The 17,755-nt window shown below is 40.2% G+C and overlaps 1 protein-coding gene across 5 annotated transcripts in view; it reads right to left on the bottom strand.

Moving 5' to 3' along the window:
• The window catches only part of ep300.L (E1A binding protein p300 L homeolog), a 49,895-nt gene that overhangs the window by 20,416 nt on the left and 11,724 nt on the right, over nt 1-17,755 (bottom strand). For 3 of the 5 annotated variants that reach the window (XM_018258766.2, XM_018258764.2, XM_018258768.2), the window contains exons 4-19: nt 14,603-14,888; nt 14,418-14,528; nt 14,079-14,318; nt 13,866-13,959; nt 12,600-12,737; nt 11,765-11,882; nt 11,045-11,219; nt 10,324-10,404; nt 10,116-10,225; nt 8,308-8,493; nt 7,755-8,222; nt 6,992-7,168; nt 6,705-6,864; nt 2,708-2,826; nt 1,572-1,832; nt 1,015-1,103 (exon numbers count right to left, since the gene is read on the bottom strand). In XM_018258766.2, the coding sequence (XP_018114255.1) occupies nt 1,015-1,103; nt 1,572-1,832; nt 2,708-2,826; nt 6,705-6,864; nt 6,992-7,168; nt 7,755-8,222; nt 8,308-8,493; nt 10,116-10,225; nt 10,324-10,404; nt 11,045-11,219; nt 11,765-11,882; nt 12,600-12,737; nt 13,866-13,959; nt 14,079-14,318; nt 14,418-14,528; nt 14,603-14,888 (2,813 nt within the window). The remainder of the gene's footprint in view (nt 1-1,014; nt 1,104-1,571; nt 1,833-2,707; nt 2,827-6,704; nt 6,865-6,991; nt 7,169-7,754; nt 8,223-8,307; nt 8,494-10,115; nt 10,226-10,323; nt 10,405-11,044; nt 11,220-11,764; nt 11,883-12,599; nt 12,738-13,865; nt 13,960-14,078; nt 14,319-14,417; nt 14,529-14,602; nt 14,889-17,755) is intronic. The other 2 variants (XM_018258767.2, XM_018258765.2) reach the window with 1 other exon arrangement.

Here is a 17,755-nt window from a genome sequence, read left to right on the forward strand (position 1 = left end):
CTTAGCACAACGGGAAAGGCTAGGGTAGTAGCTCACTAACATGGGAAGGACGCATGGTAATATGTTTATACTGTCCAAAAGGAAAACAAAGTACATTAAATGAAATGTACTTTACAAATTCTGCTTATTAGCAAAATAAGAGCATGAAGGATGACAAATCTGTAACATGACAGACCTGTAACACAACACGAATAAATGGTCTATGAAAAGCCACATTCAGACATACAGGGGCACTTACAGTAAGTACTCTTCTGTTCCAAGTAAGGAAGAATGAATTTTCTGATTTGGTTACTCAAATATGGGGAGCTATTCAAACATGCTCATGGATAAGCAGTTTAAATCTAAGCTTCGTTACGTTTAGAAAACATGTCATGGATCTAATTAGCTTTTTGTTTACCTCTGTACAAAAAATAAATAAATAATGCACTTCCTACAGATACACATTCTAAATGTCGCTGGTGATTTGGAAATGCAAATGAACAGGCTGCCCATGGATATTTTAAGGGCAAACTTTAGTAACTGCTGTATAGTCCATTTAGAAAATGTAGCTTTTCAAATAATTGATCAGTTGTCCATCAACATTCATCAATGTAATGTTTTGTGACATGTTACAGGTTGACATACTTAGAAGTTGCAAGTGCCTTTCCGTAATGTCTGAATAGACACAGCATAGAAGCCAGACACCTACTGATTGCAGGCAGGGCACAAACAGCAGCAGAAATAGGGTGAATGGGAACAGTCTAATAATGCAGTACATTCCAACCCAAACCAGATTCAGTGTGTGTTTAAAATTGCATAAAACAGTTAAAAAATGCCACTCCTTTTCTCAAAGATGACATGCGACACAGTAAGGACCATTTGCACATTTAAAATTACAGCAAGAATAGGTTAAATTACTGTGCACACTATTTCCTACATAGTCACAAACAAACTATAGGCTTGGAGGGGTGAGGTGAACACTTTGCTGGGGGTAAATAAGAGATTATCCTGAAAGGTCACAGTGGAAAGTCTTACCTGTTTTGATAGCTGTAGTAAGTGGCATCACGGGGTATTGTACAGAGTTGCTTTCCATAACAGCAAAGGGTCTGAGGAGAAAACTCGAGCTGGAAGTTGGGGGGGGAAGGGAAAGGGAAGAGTTTTACCAGCAGTAAATTTAGGAGGCTTTCAAAGACAATTCAAAATAAGTAAAAATGTCACTTACAGCCTCCTAAAAGAGAACGTTACCCTAATACGTGAATATAGCCTTACAGTACAGCATGATAATTGAACACTGATCATTTCAAACTATCTAATACACTTAAATGAACACTTCATGGGACATGTTCTACAACAACAAAAGTTTATGGTACTGTGACCACAATACATTGGCTTTCATTTGAGGTCACTTTAAAAAAAATATTGATATATCTTCCTAAAATAAATAATGGAGAATTTTGAAGAAAATGGCCTTCTTAGCCTTAATCGAAGAATAAGCTGTGTCTGAACAATTGGAAATTAACTTTACTCAAAAACGGCAAAAGACTGACATCTTATTCAAAAGATTATTAAATATTAAAGTCATACAAACTCACCTTCCGTCCACAACAGTATCCCAAGCTTTGCATGACTGGATCAATCTCCTGCTCAAACACCTCAGCCAGCTTGGAACAGTACTTGTAGACACGAGAAGTTTTACGGTTGTATAGCCAGGCATTGTTGAACATCAGCCAGATATCTTCCACATACTGCCAGGGCTCTTGGTACTGTCCTGTGTCTAACTTGCGTTTAATAGTTGAAAGGTCCATGGGAGTCTTGACAATCTCAAAGTAATCCTGCAGGACAGAGGTATTTTTCTGAATCACAAGAAGTTATAATGCATTACAGATTTGTGAGGATGCATGGCAAAAAAGAAAAAAAAACACAAACACAAAGCAAATACATAGTGTTCTTAACCAATCAGGGAAAGTAGTCCCTATACGTAGTTCAAAAATTTTTCTTCAGTATTTTATGACATTTTTAAATATTTTCAGACTGGTACATTTATTAAAACGTTCTTTACCAGTCACCCCCCCCCCCCCCCCATCTCATATATAATACAGGGTCTGGTAAAGCACTAAGAATATTCATTTTTGTGCTGAAGTGAGCTTCACTGATTGGCAAGAATACTATGTTTGGACATACAGGGTATTTTCAAGCAATAAAATTAAGCATTGTGCTGATTCTTCTGTGAATGGAAAGAGTGCTACGGTTTGATATAGTCAAATTAACCAAACCCTTGTGTTACAAATGAAAAACCAATTTTAGAATGTCCAATTGTCTCACTGCCAGAATCAAACAAATAAAATCATGAACATTGTCCAACAAGAATAAATGGATTTTTATCATTGTATTACCATATTAATAAAATTACGTTTAAGAATGCTGTCATTAAGAGGACATTAATACAAATTTTTGGTAGGTCAACCGTAAACACAAACTCCCAAAACAGATGTAACCAGATATGGCAGACTGAGGTATAAAAAAGCATTTAAAGCGCAAACTACAGTATAAGCCTAAGCCAAGCATTGTTCCCGAGGACCAGGAACACCAAATGCGTTTTGCTTTGAAAGACATATAAAGCCAACAGCAGACGCAAATACAGCTTTGAGGATGTTAACAGGTACAACGTTATGCAAGCGCTGTTCATACATGAATACAAATCATTCCAATCATCAAAGAGGACTCTTACCGGGATTCCTAATAACTGAGGATCCACTGGTTGACGAAAAGGAAGGGACTCTGGATCTTGCCGGTATAATGCTTCCAGAGTGGGCATGAGAGCCTGGCGAAGCTCTTCAGGTTTGAAAACTGCAAATACAGTAAATAATTTTGAAAAAAAAGCATGTACACACACTCAGTTTAGCATTTAACCAATAATCCTGTATGAGCAACTGGGCATTACAGAGTGTTATTTGAATTCCTACTACCAATTCTCACTTTAAATTGGTAGTATGTATTTGACAATGAATACTGGTTTTTCAAATTTGACGCCAATGTATATTCCTAAATATGTACTTTTGTATGATAAATGATCTAAAAAAAAAAAAAAAAAACAAAAACAAAAACAAACCACAAAACCTTTTTGAAGTACCACCTTTGTGTGTAAATATTGTGTGTGCTGCAGACCCACAACAGTAAAACAGGATTTTTCATACTCACCGTTAAATCCGTTTCTCTGTAATCGATAGGGGGGAGACACTGAGTTTAAGCTCCACCATCTAGGAGGCAGGACACTTGGAATTTTAATTAAGGTGCGTGCCAGAGGGTCTGGCTTACCCCCACACCAGCCAACCTATTTAGTTTGTACCAAAGAGACTGCTGAACAGAATCAGAATAATGTTTTTGAATACTTGACTTGCAGAACTGGTATTTCAGGGGCTAAACCCTCATGGACCAATTTGGTCAACATCTCACAGAAGGGCGGGAAGCCCTGTGTCACCCTATCGACTACAGAGAAACGAATTTATCGGCGAGTATCAAAAATCCTGTTTTCTCTGTCGTCCCAGGGGGACACTTGGGGACTTGACTTAAAGCAGCCCCAAAAACAACAGATGAGCACAAGAGATTTTGACACGTTATTGCACTACTGGTGATGAAAAGACGTGTCAGATTGTAGAATTTGGTAAAAGACAAAGTGTGGACATACGACCATGTGGCCCCTCTGCAGATCTGCTCCAGAGAGGCCAATACGGGGCTATTATGATCTCTGTGGTGGGCAATTGTTTGATCTTCTTCAGAACCCAAGGCAACATGGGCAACAGTGGGAAGACATAGGCTAGATTGAAGCTCCAATTCGGAGTCATGGCATCCACTGCCACCGGATCCTGTGAATTGGCAAAGAATCTTTTCACTTTGTGATTGGTTCTGGATGCCATGAGATCAATCTGAGGCTGTCCAAATGTCTCGCCAGCTCCACAAATACCTCTGGGTGAAGCTCCCATTCTCCGGGATCTATTTGATTTTGACTGAGGAAATCCGCCTTTGTATTTTCCACTGCTGGTATATGAATGGCTGAGAGTCCCACTGAATTGAGCTCCGTCCAGAATAGAATCTGTTGGGCTTCCGCTAGCACTGCGTTGCTGCGGGCACCTCCTTGTCTGTTTATGTAGGCTACCGTTGTATCGTTGTCACTCTGAAATCAAACTACTTGTTTGAAGCTAGTGTGTCCAGCAATCGAGCGCCAATTTTACAGGTCGGAGATCCATGATGACTATCGGAAGCTTGGTCTCGGGGGGAAGACCATGGTCCCTGTAGTGATAGATTGTTCCATATTACCCCCCACGCTTGTAGGCTGGCATCTATTGTTATCACTGTCCAATCTGGGGTCGCCCAAGATTGTCCCTGTGCCAGATTGTCCAGTTGCAGTGACAAGAGATTCCCTTGTCAGTTGGGAGAGCATGAATCTTTGTGACAGAGACCCCCCTTTCCAATCGGATAGGCTGTTGGCCTGAAGAGGGTGTACATGTTTCTGAGCAAACTGAACCGCTTCTATCCATGAGACCATCAATCCTTGAACCCTCATGGCTAGATGAATCGTCCAACGCTGGGAGCCGAACAACAAACTGACTTGGTTCCTTAACTTTGTCTGCTTGTCTTGAGTTTGACTCAGCAGTTGGGTTAGGGTGCTGAATTCTAGACCCAAAAAACGCCATCTGGTTGCTAGGCAGTAGACTGGACACGTCCCAATTGATTGTCCATCCGAAATTGTGCAGCAATGTTATCGCTTTGTGGAGGTCCTCTGTGCCGTCCTCTCTTGTCCTGGAATTAGTAGAAGCTTGTCTAAGTATGGTGTCACCGATATTCCCTGAAGATGTAAGGACGCTGCCGTTACCAACATCAACTTGGTTAAAACTCTGGGTGCTGATGATAGTCCGAAGGGGAAAGCCACAAACTAGTAATTATGATTCCTGAAAGCAAATCTCAGATATATCGGTATGTGAAGGGACACATCTTTGATATCCAGGGATATCATGGGCTGTCCCGGGTTCCATTCCCTGAATTACTGACGCAGTGTCTCCATTTTGAACCGCACTGAACGTAAATGCTTGTTAAAGTATTCCAAGTCTAGAATTGGTCTGAAGGACCGTCTCTTGGGCACCAGGAATAGATTGGAGTAGAAACTGGAGAATGTTTGCAAAGGGGTAACTGGTACAATCACTCCATTTTGCTACATCTTGGAAATGCAGTCTAGAAATGCTTGAGATTTTGCGTGTGTGCGCGTGTTGAGGAAGAAAGGTGCATCCCCCCCCTGTGAGGTCTTCTCCAATTCCTCACCAAAAAGTCGCTGCCCTTTGAAGGGTAGTGAGGTAAGCGACATATTTGGCTCAAGAACTGGATGCTCGATCTCGGTTTAATGATAATGCGGATGTGCGAGCGGTAATGTGTAGCGACTAAATTGGCGTCACATAGATAAGCTGAGGCCTCTGCTATCGCCTATGCTGAAGATAAAACTTCTGATCTGGGCACTCCCTCTTGGATATCTTTGAGCAGGGATTCAGACCATGCTTGAATGGCCCTGACTACCCAGGTAGAAGCCAGTAGGGGCGCAGGGACGACCCGGCCAAAGAATAAACCGCCATCAAGAAACCTTCAAGTCATTTATCAGACGGATCTTTGAACGCTGCCGGATCTGTGACTGATAACGTTGTGGCCTTGGACAGAGACCATTTATCCTCCAAGTCCTCTGAGAATGCATAGGATTTTGAAAACTTGAGTAGCTTGGAATTTCTTTTCTGGAGAATTCCATTCCTTCCATATGATGCTGAGCAGTTGTTTGTGTGACGGAAAAACTGTTGAGGACTTATATTGCCTCTTGAACAATCCCACTGTTTGTGTTTGCTGGTCTGTGGAATTAGAGATTTTTAGTACTCAAACTCCTTCTGATGATATCAATATTGTGCTGTACTTCACGACCCTTTAGGGCCCTCATTGTTTTCCTCTTCCTCCAAGGAAACCTCAGATAGTGGAAGCTTGCCTTCTGACCGAGATTTCGTTCCGGCTGATGAAGCGTCAAGAGGGGGTGTGGATAGTAGTATCCACTCTTGCGACTTCTGACCCAGCTTGGCTAAGGCTTTTCCCAGGTTGTCCGCTATGGAGGGTAAACTCTGCAAGGAAGTCAGTGAATGTTATAGCTGGATTGGTACTAGCTGATGAAGTGAGTTTCCTGTGGTTCCATGCTGGTGGATGCACAATATAAAATGGCGCCTGGAATGCATATGCGTTCCACTTTCAGCACAAACCTGGATATGGCGCCAGAAAACAGCCAGCATTGCAGGTATACAGATGAGCTTGTTCCCCCAGGCCCTACAGATAGGGGTCTGATGCCACAGGAGGAAGCAAACAGGTAGGAGAGGCGGGGGAGACCTGTGGCAGGTACAGGAGTCACCCTGGAGAAAGGGAAAGATGAGAGAAGGGAGGCAGAGACTGAGGGGGAAAGTGTGCAACCAGGGCTGGGCTCTACCCCCCCTTTGCCCCCCAGAGACTACAAAAAGCATTACAGAGTTTTATCAGATTAAAACTTTAAGATTATTTATTAGATAAAACAGACCCACTATTATTTATACATGTCCTATGGCTAAACTATGCTATAATATATCCCATCACTCCCATTTTTCTTGGCTTTACTTTCTTCAATCGTTTGTGAAAGCAATTTTAAAAAGAGCAATATATTATTTCCAATTGCTTACTCTTCTTCTTGGACTGCCCAGGGGGAGCAGGAGATGTCTGGGAAGCAGGGGTTTCTGGTTTCTCATCTTCCTCCTTGATTTCTGTTTTAACTTCTTCTTTCTTCTCTTCCAGCTCAACTGGCTCAGATTTGCAATCCTCAACTGCTCCCTCCACTTTAACCTGTGAATCAGATATGTTATTAAAGTGACGTGTTACATTGCACTGTCCATTGCCTAAAACATGTCAATAATAAGATACAAGAACACTATTTATCGCAGCCGTATCTCATACTGAGATCATTGGTTACCTCAGGCTTCTCCTCTGCTGGAGGTTCCATAGGCTCAGGCTCAAGATAATCATCTTCTTGCTTGATCTCCATTTTAACCTCTTGAGGTGGCGGCTCTTGAACAGGTTGCTGAGAGCGAACTTCAGGGCTATTAGTAGAGGGAGGATTGGAAGATGGGCATTCCAGATTGACTGTAGACTACAAGAAGACAGTAAGCATTAAGTGGGTATCTCTTGTTTTAATTGAGGCTGCATACAAAATCCGAAAATGTAAAACTGCGGGCTGAGAATGCAAAAAAAAATAAATAAATAAAAAGGAATGGAAAGATAACTGCAGAAAAGCAAAATTGTTGTGCAAATAATTCAACAATTGATATATACTAAAACAGCATGCACAGTTTTGCACAGGTTGTTGAAAGCTATTTTCTTTCATACTATACTGGAGGCTACACTGCAAAACAAGTAGGGATGCACCGAATCCACTTTTTGGAATTAAGACAAATCCACAAATCTTTCGTGAAAGATTCTGCCAAACAACAACCTGAATCCTAATATGCATATGCAAATTAGGGTCTGGAAAGGAAAAGGTGGGAAAAAATGTTTTTACTTCCCTGTTTTGTGTTATGTAATTTCCCTTCACACACCTAATTTACATATACAAATTAGGATTCGTTTCAACCATGCACAAGGATTCAGCCGAATCGGAATCCTGCTGAAAAAGGCCGAATCCTGAAACAAATTCTGGATTCGGTGCATAAGTGTGGCATTTTTATTATGTCACTTACCGGAGTGCTTGGGTGAAGCTGCATTGGCAGTTGTGCAGTTGGCGTGGGTACAGGTGTGGTTAGGCTTGGCTGTGAAGGAGGCCGTGGTAATGGCTGTTGTTGTGATGGAAACTGCTGCAAAGGCTGCTGAGGAGGTGGTGTAGGGATTTGCTGGTCAGTGGTAGGCATAACGGGGGTAGGGATGGATAATGAAGGGGTCACTTGTGGTGGGGTAGGGCTTTCTCTGTGTTGTAGTGGTGCTTGTGAAGTTGGTGCTGCTGTTGGTATGATAGGCTGTGCGGGTGTTGGGGCGGGTTGAGGAGTTAAGCCTGGAGGCGTGTGGTGAGGGGTTGGTGTGCGGCTTGGAGCAGGGGACGGTGAGTTGCGGTGCATGGGTTGGACGTGACTCGAACAGTGGATCTGATTCCCTGCTGCCACTGGAGGCATCACAGGAGAGCTCACAGGATGATTGGGATTAGACATCTGTGCCTACAAAAGACAAAACAAGGTCAGTTTATGAACAAAGTCTACTTTTCAGAAATTGGAAATACAGGCTTATCTGTGGTGTTCTAACCTGAGATGGAGGGTTCTGATTTCCAGGCTGGGACATGGACATGCCAGATGCATTCAAGCCTCCTGTATTCATTCCTCCAGTATTCATCACAGGAGGAGATGCCTGAAACTGATTTTGGGACAGAAACTGGTTCTGTGCAGTTTGTTGCATAGTACCTGACTGCTGCATGCGGGCCTGAAATCCCATCTACCAGGAAAAAACAAAAAAAGTTAAAATACAAAAAAATGCTCTACCTTGTTTCCGATCTCATTTTATTGTAATAAATGAAAATAATGGCACAGCTGAAAGCATTAAAGCTCAAATTCTCACTGTAATCCCCTGTATTGTTCACACATGTAATTCCCCCTGCATTGTTCACGCTTGTCACACCTCTATTGTTCACACCACTAAAGCACTGTATCGTCCACACCTGAGACACAGACTGAAACTACCCACATGTTCACACTCATACAAACTGAATGTAGCACAGTATGAACTGCTCATTTTAGAGTCCTGATAGGTTTCCCCCGTCTCCTGCTTTGTTCTGCCTTCCCTATGCTCCCTGCATGTGTCATTCTCTGCTTGCCCAGTGCTGCTTGGGTGTGCGCCATTCTTTGCTTGCCCAGTGCTGCTTGTGTGTACCATTCTCTGCTTGCCCAGTGCTGCTTGTGTGTGCCATTCTCTGTTTGCCCTATGCTATCTATGGGATGTAAGCCTGGTAGGGGTTTGTTCTGGGGGTGTTAGCATTTGGAAATTGTTGTTAGGGGCCCCTAAGGTATTTAATCACGTGTTGGGGGCTTGTATTATCCACAGGGAAGAAGGAGGCATATGGATTTAAGGGTATGTTTTAACATGACACATTTTTCACATATCAGTGATGAGGGATATCCCTGCAGTGAGCACCAACCATTTGTTTTTGTTTTTTTTTGGTGTGTTACTCCCATTAATGTGGATAGTTCTTGAGGTAATGTGGGTGTGGTTTACAGTGGGTGTGGTTTAAAAGGGGGAGTGTTCAAAACAGACTACCATTATTGGACCTCAAACAAAGTAGGCCAACAAAAATTCGGTCCTCTGTACCACAGAAGTTGGACAATACTGATCTAGAGGAACCCTAAATCACAAGTGACAAAAACTTGTGGCAGGGTAAAATTAAACACAAGTCTGTAAAGACAAAGCAGTTGCAGAGGATATTAATAACATTAATAATGCTGGAGAATCAGATTCATAATGCAAGTACTATACCATTCATATTAGTAAAGTATATAGCAATGTTAAATGTAAACATTAACATCTAACTTCAAAAAGTTGGTCAGAATTTAAATCCAACAACACCTATACAAAATAAACCACTTGTGTTAGATCTGATTGGCTAAAAGGGTTGTTCGCCTTTGAGTTAACTTTTAGTATGATGTAGAGAGCGATATTCTGCAACAACTTCCAACTGGTTTTTATTTTTTATTATTTGTGGTTTTTGAGCTATTTAGCAGTTCTCCAGTTGGCAATGTCCGCAATCTTGTTGCTAGGGACCCAATTACCCTAACAACCATGCACTGGTTTGAATAAGAGAGGAATATGTAGTAGGGCCTGAATAGAAAGATGAGCAATAAAAAGTAGTAATAATACACTTGAAGCCTTAAAGAGCAGTTTTTTATTAGATGGGGTCAGTGACCCCCATTTGAAAGATGAAGAGAGTCAGAAGAAGGCAAATAATCCAAAAACTATAAAAAAAAAAAAAATAATGAAGACCAACTGAAAAGTTGCTTAGAATTGGCCATTCTATAACATACTAAAAGATCACATTAAGGTAAACCACCCCTTTAAATACTAACCTGATTCATAGGGCCCGTTTGTCCCATTTGCCCAGGGTGCTGAAGTGGAGCTGGCGGTCTCTGGCCCATGGACTGCATTGGCATACCCATCTGCCCAAATTGGTTCATTCCTTTGAACAGAGGAGGGAAAAAACAAAATGCTTACCAAAATGTTGTAATACTAGAAATAACCGACTATGGTATTAAAACAGGGAAGACGGTTTCTTACCAGTTTGTGTCTGCATACGATTCATCATTTGATTTGGCACATTAGCCCGCATCATGCTGCTTGGATCTGGCAAAGGGCCGTCTATATATGGGATAAAGAAAAACAGTGTGTAGTACACAGGATATTACAGCAAAAGTAAATGGCAATAACCATGAGTATGGCTAGAAAAGTTGTATTTTATCTATTGAACTTAATGTACAAACAAGGTTTTGCATCTAAGATGGTGAATTCCTGTCACAATTTAGGCCTTCAATGTTGTGTATGGGAGCTCAACATCTTGGACTTTATTAGGGGGTCACTGACATTGAACATGCTCCGTGTAGTCTGTGAACTGTTAGGTAGGGGGTCATAGAAGCGGATAATTAAATTCTGATACAGACTCCACTGTTGGCAAACATGACTTTTATAATGTATATATAAAGTATATAACAGCAGAACAGAGGAAGTTCTGTGAATCAGCAAAAAAAGATGTAAGGCTACTGGGGGCATATTGAGGTAAAGTTCTATACTGCTAAAGAGCCATGTTAATTTTGAGCTGGTACAGAAACCAAGAACAAAGTGCAGCCTTTTTCTCCTTTATCTATCTTGTATGCAGTACTTTGCATGGGGAAACACATCCTTTCCCACAAAAGGAATATATAAGGAAAACATCTATGGCCCTATACTAAAATATACACGTTGCTTTACTATTAATATACACATATACAACAAATGCACGTACTAGTTGACATTCCAGTTTGTGGCTGGGGCATTCCTTGGCTTTGATTCATTTGTGTAGGAGGCATGCCAGGGGGAGTGGGCATTAGATGTTGCTTTTGCAATCTGGTTCGACGCTTTTCCTCCAACTCTTTTTGAATCTTGTATATCTTCTCAGCTAGCAAGTGGTAGTACTCAGCCTGGAAGTCATTAATGTAAAAGGTAAGCTTTAGAAAAGTTATTTTATTTATCCAGCAGGTATGTCCTGTAATCTGCATATAGGTATCCAATCAGTATCAGTGTATGAACTAGATTTGCCAATCTCAGCCTAAAACCCATTAATGGTTTCTATAGTTAAATTCTAAATATTCACCACTATGAGATTTCTCCTGACAATGGATTTTTAAAAATATATTTTTTGATATTCATTTGTTGGCCTTTAAATTGAACGCTTTCTATACATATATATCACAATGCAGATTGAATTCAATTACTTCTGAAAATTGGCTTTTCATCACTAATCACTGTTAAATTGCCTTTACTTAAAAATGATCAGAAAGAGTGATGCTCTGTGCAGAATGCATTTAGTTCTTAACCTCTACCAAGTTATGAAACGTGTTTTACTAAAACACCTGTATATGTAAAGAGATTTATATATTAGAAATTTGTAGCTTCAAGTTTCAGCACCTTTAATGGGAAGCATAACATATTTAATATAAAAGGATCATTTGAAATTGAGTCTTACCCTGCTGTTAGCAGATTCATACATGTCCCCTTCAACTTTACGAGCATAAGCTACCAAGTTCTCCATTCGACGATCCTTTAATGCTGCTGGATCAGGTGTTGGGAATATGGCTTGAACACTGAAACAAATAATGAAATTTGGTTTACCCAGTCCCAATCCTGTGGATCTTCACTAAATGTATTAGGATGTGACTAGAGAGACTTATCATGGGCATACTGTCTACAAAAGTACTCTGGAAGATGTTTTGATTGGTATTCTGGCTTTAAAGGAGAAATCAACCTGTGGGGAAAAAACCCCTACCCCCCACCCCAGGTAGAGCTCCCTCCCTCCTGCCCCCAGGCTAACTACACCCCCCCCCGGGGTGGTTTCCCAGGAGGTTTATTTCTCCTTTAAAATAAATAGCTCACTAACAAAAAGGCATGCAACAAAATAAAGGACAACTTCATGTAAGGCTGGTTAGTGATTTACTTTCTAGCTGTGGTAAAGCTAATGAAACAAACAGGTTTCTCATATTCAGTTATAGCCCATATTTTGTGACATTCAGTATGTTGATAAACAGAATACAATCACTTATTGTGATGTACTTTTATGGTGCTGAATGGCAGGAGTATCACAATGAAAATTTTATTTTTATTTGTTGCAGTAACAATTTTACGCATGTTTCTGGAACAATTGAGTATTTGTCTCCAATATCTGCATGCCTAAAAACTGATACAATTCTGTATTTTCAATCAAAACCCTCTAGACCGTGAACACTGCATGTTATTCATGTTTCCTTTGAAAATCTGGTCTGCCACTGAGTAAACAGAAGATCAGAAGCTGAAGCACAACTTACAGTTTGTGGACTAGATGGTTCCTCAGATCCTGTGTGATATCTTCATGCCAAGGTTTGCGGATTCCAGTACTAGAGGGTGGTGCCGCTATAGGCATTGAGCCTAGGTTAGGAATGCCACCACTCTCATTCATCATTGCACTGCAGATGCAATAACAAAAAAAACAAATTACTTAAACGGTGTTATACATTTATTTTTTTCAGGCTGGTTTTACCGAACACAAAAACATCATATAATATGGTTTTTAAAAAAGTAGGAATTGGAAAACATGGAATTTAAACACAAAGTAAAAAGCTTTACTAACCTAGCCCTGCAGTGAATGCTGTATCACCACCACAAAAACTATCTAGTTTATGAATGTCAAAATAATGGAGGAGCAATACTTGTTTTTGTAGAGGTAATAAAGCTGCTGCCCTCTGCACAAGTGATGATGCATCGAAAGTCTGGTTATATAGCACCAACATGAAATGCAGCACTTTACAGAGATTAAACGCTATTTGCATTAATACTCAATGACAGTTTTTGGATGAAAATGTTTAAATATCCAGCAGCAGAAAAGGGGAAGAAAAAAAAATATCAAAAAACGAACATGTTTTTCTTAATGCAAAACAAGCAGGGAAGGAGACAACCTGATCCTCAGAACATTATGGATTCTTCTATAAGAAGATTGTTAGTAGTTTAAAAAGTATATACAAATTATGAGTTTATTACTTCACTAATCTTAAGGTCAGTTCTTTCTATCTATTGGAACTGTATGTCTATCTATTGGCTACTGTATGTAGTTTCAATCTCAATCTGTTTACCTCATGAAATAAAACACCAAAAATATTTGCAAAATGTTCAGCACCAATCCCTATTAAAGGGGTGGTTTACCTGTAAGTTAACTTTCAGTATGTTACAGAATGCCTAATTCTAAGCAACTTTTCAAGTGGCATTCATTTTTGATGGTTTGACTTGTCTTCTCACTCTTTCCAACTTTCAAACTGGGAGTCATATTCCAGTCTATTATTCAAATCATGCATGGTTTCTAGGGTAATTTGGACCCTATCAACCAGACTGCGGACATTGCAAATTGGAAAGCTGCTGAATAAAAAGTTAACTCAAAAACCAAAAATAAAAACCAATTGCAAATTGTCTCTGAATATCACTCGCTACATCTACACCTTACTAAAAGTGAAATTAAAGGTCAACAATCCCTTTAATTAAACTGAACATTGGGGTATATTACCCCTTTAATATAGCTCTTCCCATATAACAGATACACATACCTCTGAGTGTTCATTCCTGAATGCAACAGAGAGTCAGGAAGCAAACTGGAAGCTTGGACACCTACTCCTCCATTGACTCCCATTGTGCTTGAATCTGCAATAGGGAAAAAACAAGAAACTTACTTTGCTTGTCCACAGGTTTAATTAAGAAAACATTTGTTTCCATATGTACACAGTTTGAAAACTGGCACTTTCTGAAAATAAGGCACTTACTCATTGTGTTATGGGAGCGCATTCCCTGTGGTGACTGTCCTGACTGTTGGCCTTTAACTGGAGCTTGTGGTTGGCTCTGTATTTGATTGCCCTGGTAAGGAAGACCAAGTGCTGCATATGCTCTCTCTATTGAGCTTGGGTCAATTTGGTTAGTGGCATTAATTGAAGGAGCAGGTTGCTGGCCAACTGCCCCCACAGAACCAGTAGCTCCCATTGCCACTGTTGGACCACCCAGCAAAGCTGTAGAGAAAAAATATTATTAGTGATCTGAAACGTGATGCAAATATTATTTAAGCAAAGGGAAAAAAAACAATGACTACTGTCTTTAGTTACACTTACTTTGATTACGTTTGTCTCCTGCATTCTTCAGAGGAAGACAGACAGGACAGTCATGTCGTGTGCAATTTTTCCAGTGCGAAATTATCTGCCGCGAGGAGGCACAATGTGCAACTGAAAATTAAAAAGAAATGTTAATAAAAGAAAACCATGAAAATGTATCCTCTCTCATTTTGATTCCCACTCACCTTGGCAAGATTTGCCAGCTTGGCAGTGTGTCATGTGATTAAGGACATTCTTCATTGTCCGGCAATGCGGTAAGTTGCACTGCCGTACTTCTCCATTGGCCTGTTCCCTCCGCTGACATTTGTGAGCGTGCAGGAGAAGAACCAGTTGTTGCTGGATCAGTTTCCTTTTCTCAGGATCTGCTGTAGGCGCCCCTGAGCCAATGCCCTGGGGGGCACCTGCTCCCATACCTGGTGGAGCTGCAGTAACCATTCCAGCTTGCTGAACCTGGGTCGATGTCTGCTGATTCTAAGGAAAGGAAGACATTTACACAATATCAGATGTGCTCTCACACACAACATTTTGTAAAAAGCATAAGCATGAACTGGTTGTGTGGACTTACTTCCAAACACTAATGAGATAAACCCAATGTGCAGGGTGCCAATACACACCCTTAGTATATACAGGGATAGGAAGAACTTTGCACCAAGCACAAACAGCCTTTTTTACAGAAAAACAACAAGCTTTCTAATTAAGCATACACATTGATCAAAGAAGAGAAGTGTGTTTCTGGGAGGTGCATATGTAGCATTATACTGGTTACCGTTTAAACTAGAAATAAAGCCTAAATAATGATTTTGGCTCGAAATTTGTAAAGTTTTTGTGTGCTCTGTGCTGCTGCCAAAATGCTAGCTTAAGTGCGATTACTAATCAATATATTCACAGAAAGTTTGGCTCCAGAAAGACAGAGAAGACTGCAAAGTATAGTTCTCGGCAGGTCTTTTCGGAAATAATAAATTATTTATTTTAAACCAAGCTTTTCGGTCACCGATATACTTTGTATTATTCTACTTACAGTCATATGAAAAAGTTTGGGAACCCCTCTTAATTCTTTTGAATTTTGTTTATCATTGGCTGAGCTTTCAAAGTAGCAACTTCCTTTTAATTTACAACATGCCTTTTGGAAACAGTGGATTCGGTGCATCCATAATATTTTGTTAATCTAATAAACTTTATTACTGCTGACATGCTACTATTTTGGATTCGGCCATACCCCCAAATCCTTAGTGAAAGATTCGGCCAAATACCGAATCCAAAACCTAATTTGCTTGTGCAAATTAGGGGTGGGAAGGGGTAAATATTTTTAACTTCCTTGTTTTGTGACAAAAAGTCTCATGAGTTCCCTTCCCACCCCTAATTTGCATATGCAAATCAGGATTTGGTTCAGTCCGGGCAGAAGGATTCAGCAAAATCGTGCTGAAAAGGCCGAATCCCGAACCGAATCCTGGATTCGGTGCATCCCTAAAAAATATGCAATATGCATAACAAAATTATACAGGTGCATAAATTTGTTACATCAATACTTAGTAGAGCCTCCTTTTGCAAATGTAACAGCCTCTAGGCACCTCCTATAGCCTTTGACGAGTGTCTGGATTCTGGATGGCGGTATTTTTGACCATTCGCCCATACATAATCGCTCTAGTTAATTTGATGGCTGTCGAGCATAGACAGCCTGCTTCAAAACATCCCAAAGATTTTCAATGATATTCAAGTCAGAGGACAGTGACGAGCAATCCAAATTATTGTAGCTATCCCTGTGCATAAATGCTTTGATTTCAAAGTGTGTTTAGGGTCACTCTCTTGTTGGAATATCCTACCATTGCGTAACTAACTTTTTAACTGCTTGAACATTATCCTGAAGAATTTGTTGACATTGGGTTGAATTCATCCGACCCTTGACTTTGACATGGACCCCAGTCCCTGGACTAGCCACACAGTCCCACAGCATGATAGCACACCCACCAAACTTGACAGTAGGTAGCAGGTGATTTTTTTGGAATGTGGGTTTCTTCTTCCTCCATGCAAAGCGATTTTTGTTATTACCAAATAACTACATTTTTGTCTCATCAGTCCAAAGCACTTTGTTCCAAAATGACTATGGCTTGTCTAAACAAGCGACTGTTTGTGGCGTGAGTGCAGAGAGGACTTCTTTCTCATCACCCTGCCATACAGATGTTCTTTGTGTGAATTGTGCTGCATTGTAGAACGATGTACAGTTACAGCATCTGCAGCAAGATGTTCTTGCAGGTCTTTGGAGTTGTCTGTAACCATTCTCACAATCCTCCACATATGCCGCTCCTGTATTTTTCTTGGCCTCCCAGACCTGGGTTTTACAGCAACTGTGCCTGTGACCTTCCATTTTCTGATTACATTCCTTACAGTTGAAACGGACAGTTTAAACCTTTGAGATAGCTTTTTGTAGCCTTACCCTAAACTATTATACTGAACAATCTTTGTTTTCAGATCTTTTGAGAGTTGCTTTGAGGATCCCATGCTGTCACTCTTCAGGAGAGTCAAACATAAGCACAACTTGCAATTGGCCACCTTAAATACCTTTTCTAAGGATTGGAAAGTTCAAGGCTTAACAAACTAATCCAACAAAATTGGTGTTGCCAGTAATCAGTATTAAGCAGTTACATGCATTCAAATTAGCAAAATTACAAGGGTATCCAAATTTTTGCACAGCCAGTTTTCCACATTTGATGTAATTTCATACAACTGAATACGGCTTTACTAAAAATATTTGTTCAGAAAACACCCATAGTACTCAGGTGTTCCTGGGAAATGAAATACATACCACTTTTAACTTTATTTGTTGAAAGTGGAGTAAATTATTATGCAGGCTGAGAGGGGTTCCCAAACGGTTTCATATGACTGTATACTTTATTAGCTTGGGAACTTTTATAAACACTTTATATTGTTTTAGTCTCTAAGCTCATGTAAATGAAGGCAGCTCAAAACATGTGCTGTGAGTCAGCAGAAACTACGATGGGGAGCAATAATGGAGGTATCTTTGTAGAAAATCTGTGCTACCAGAGTTGTAGTGTCCTCAGGCTGGTACAGAAACCTACAATTTAAGGGTTATAATTTCATGGCCTAATGCGTTTCCTAGGTTTAGTTTTACTTTACTTATTCTTTACTTCTAAAAGTACAGGCATAGGACCTGTTATGCAAAATGCTTGTGACCTGGGGTTTTTGGAAAACAGATCTTTCTGTAATTTGGATATTCAGTACCTTAATACTGCTAAAAAAATCATTGAAAAATTAGGATTAAGTACATCTTGGTTAGGATCAATTACAAGGCACTGTTTTATTATTACATGAACTTGAATTCT

The sequence above is a fragment of the Xenopus laevis genome, chromosome 4L (genome assembly GCF_017654675.1).
Source record: "Xenopus laevis strain J_2021 chromosome 4L, Xenopus_laevis_v10.1, whole genome shotgun sequence".
Classification (NCBI taxonomy): Eukaryota; Metazoa; Chordata; class Amphibia; order Anura; family Pipidae; genus Xenopus; species Xenopus laevis.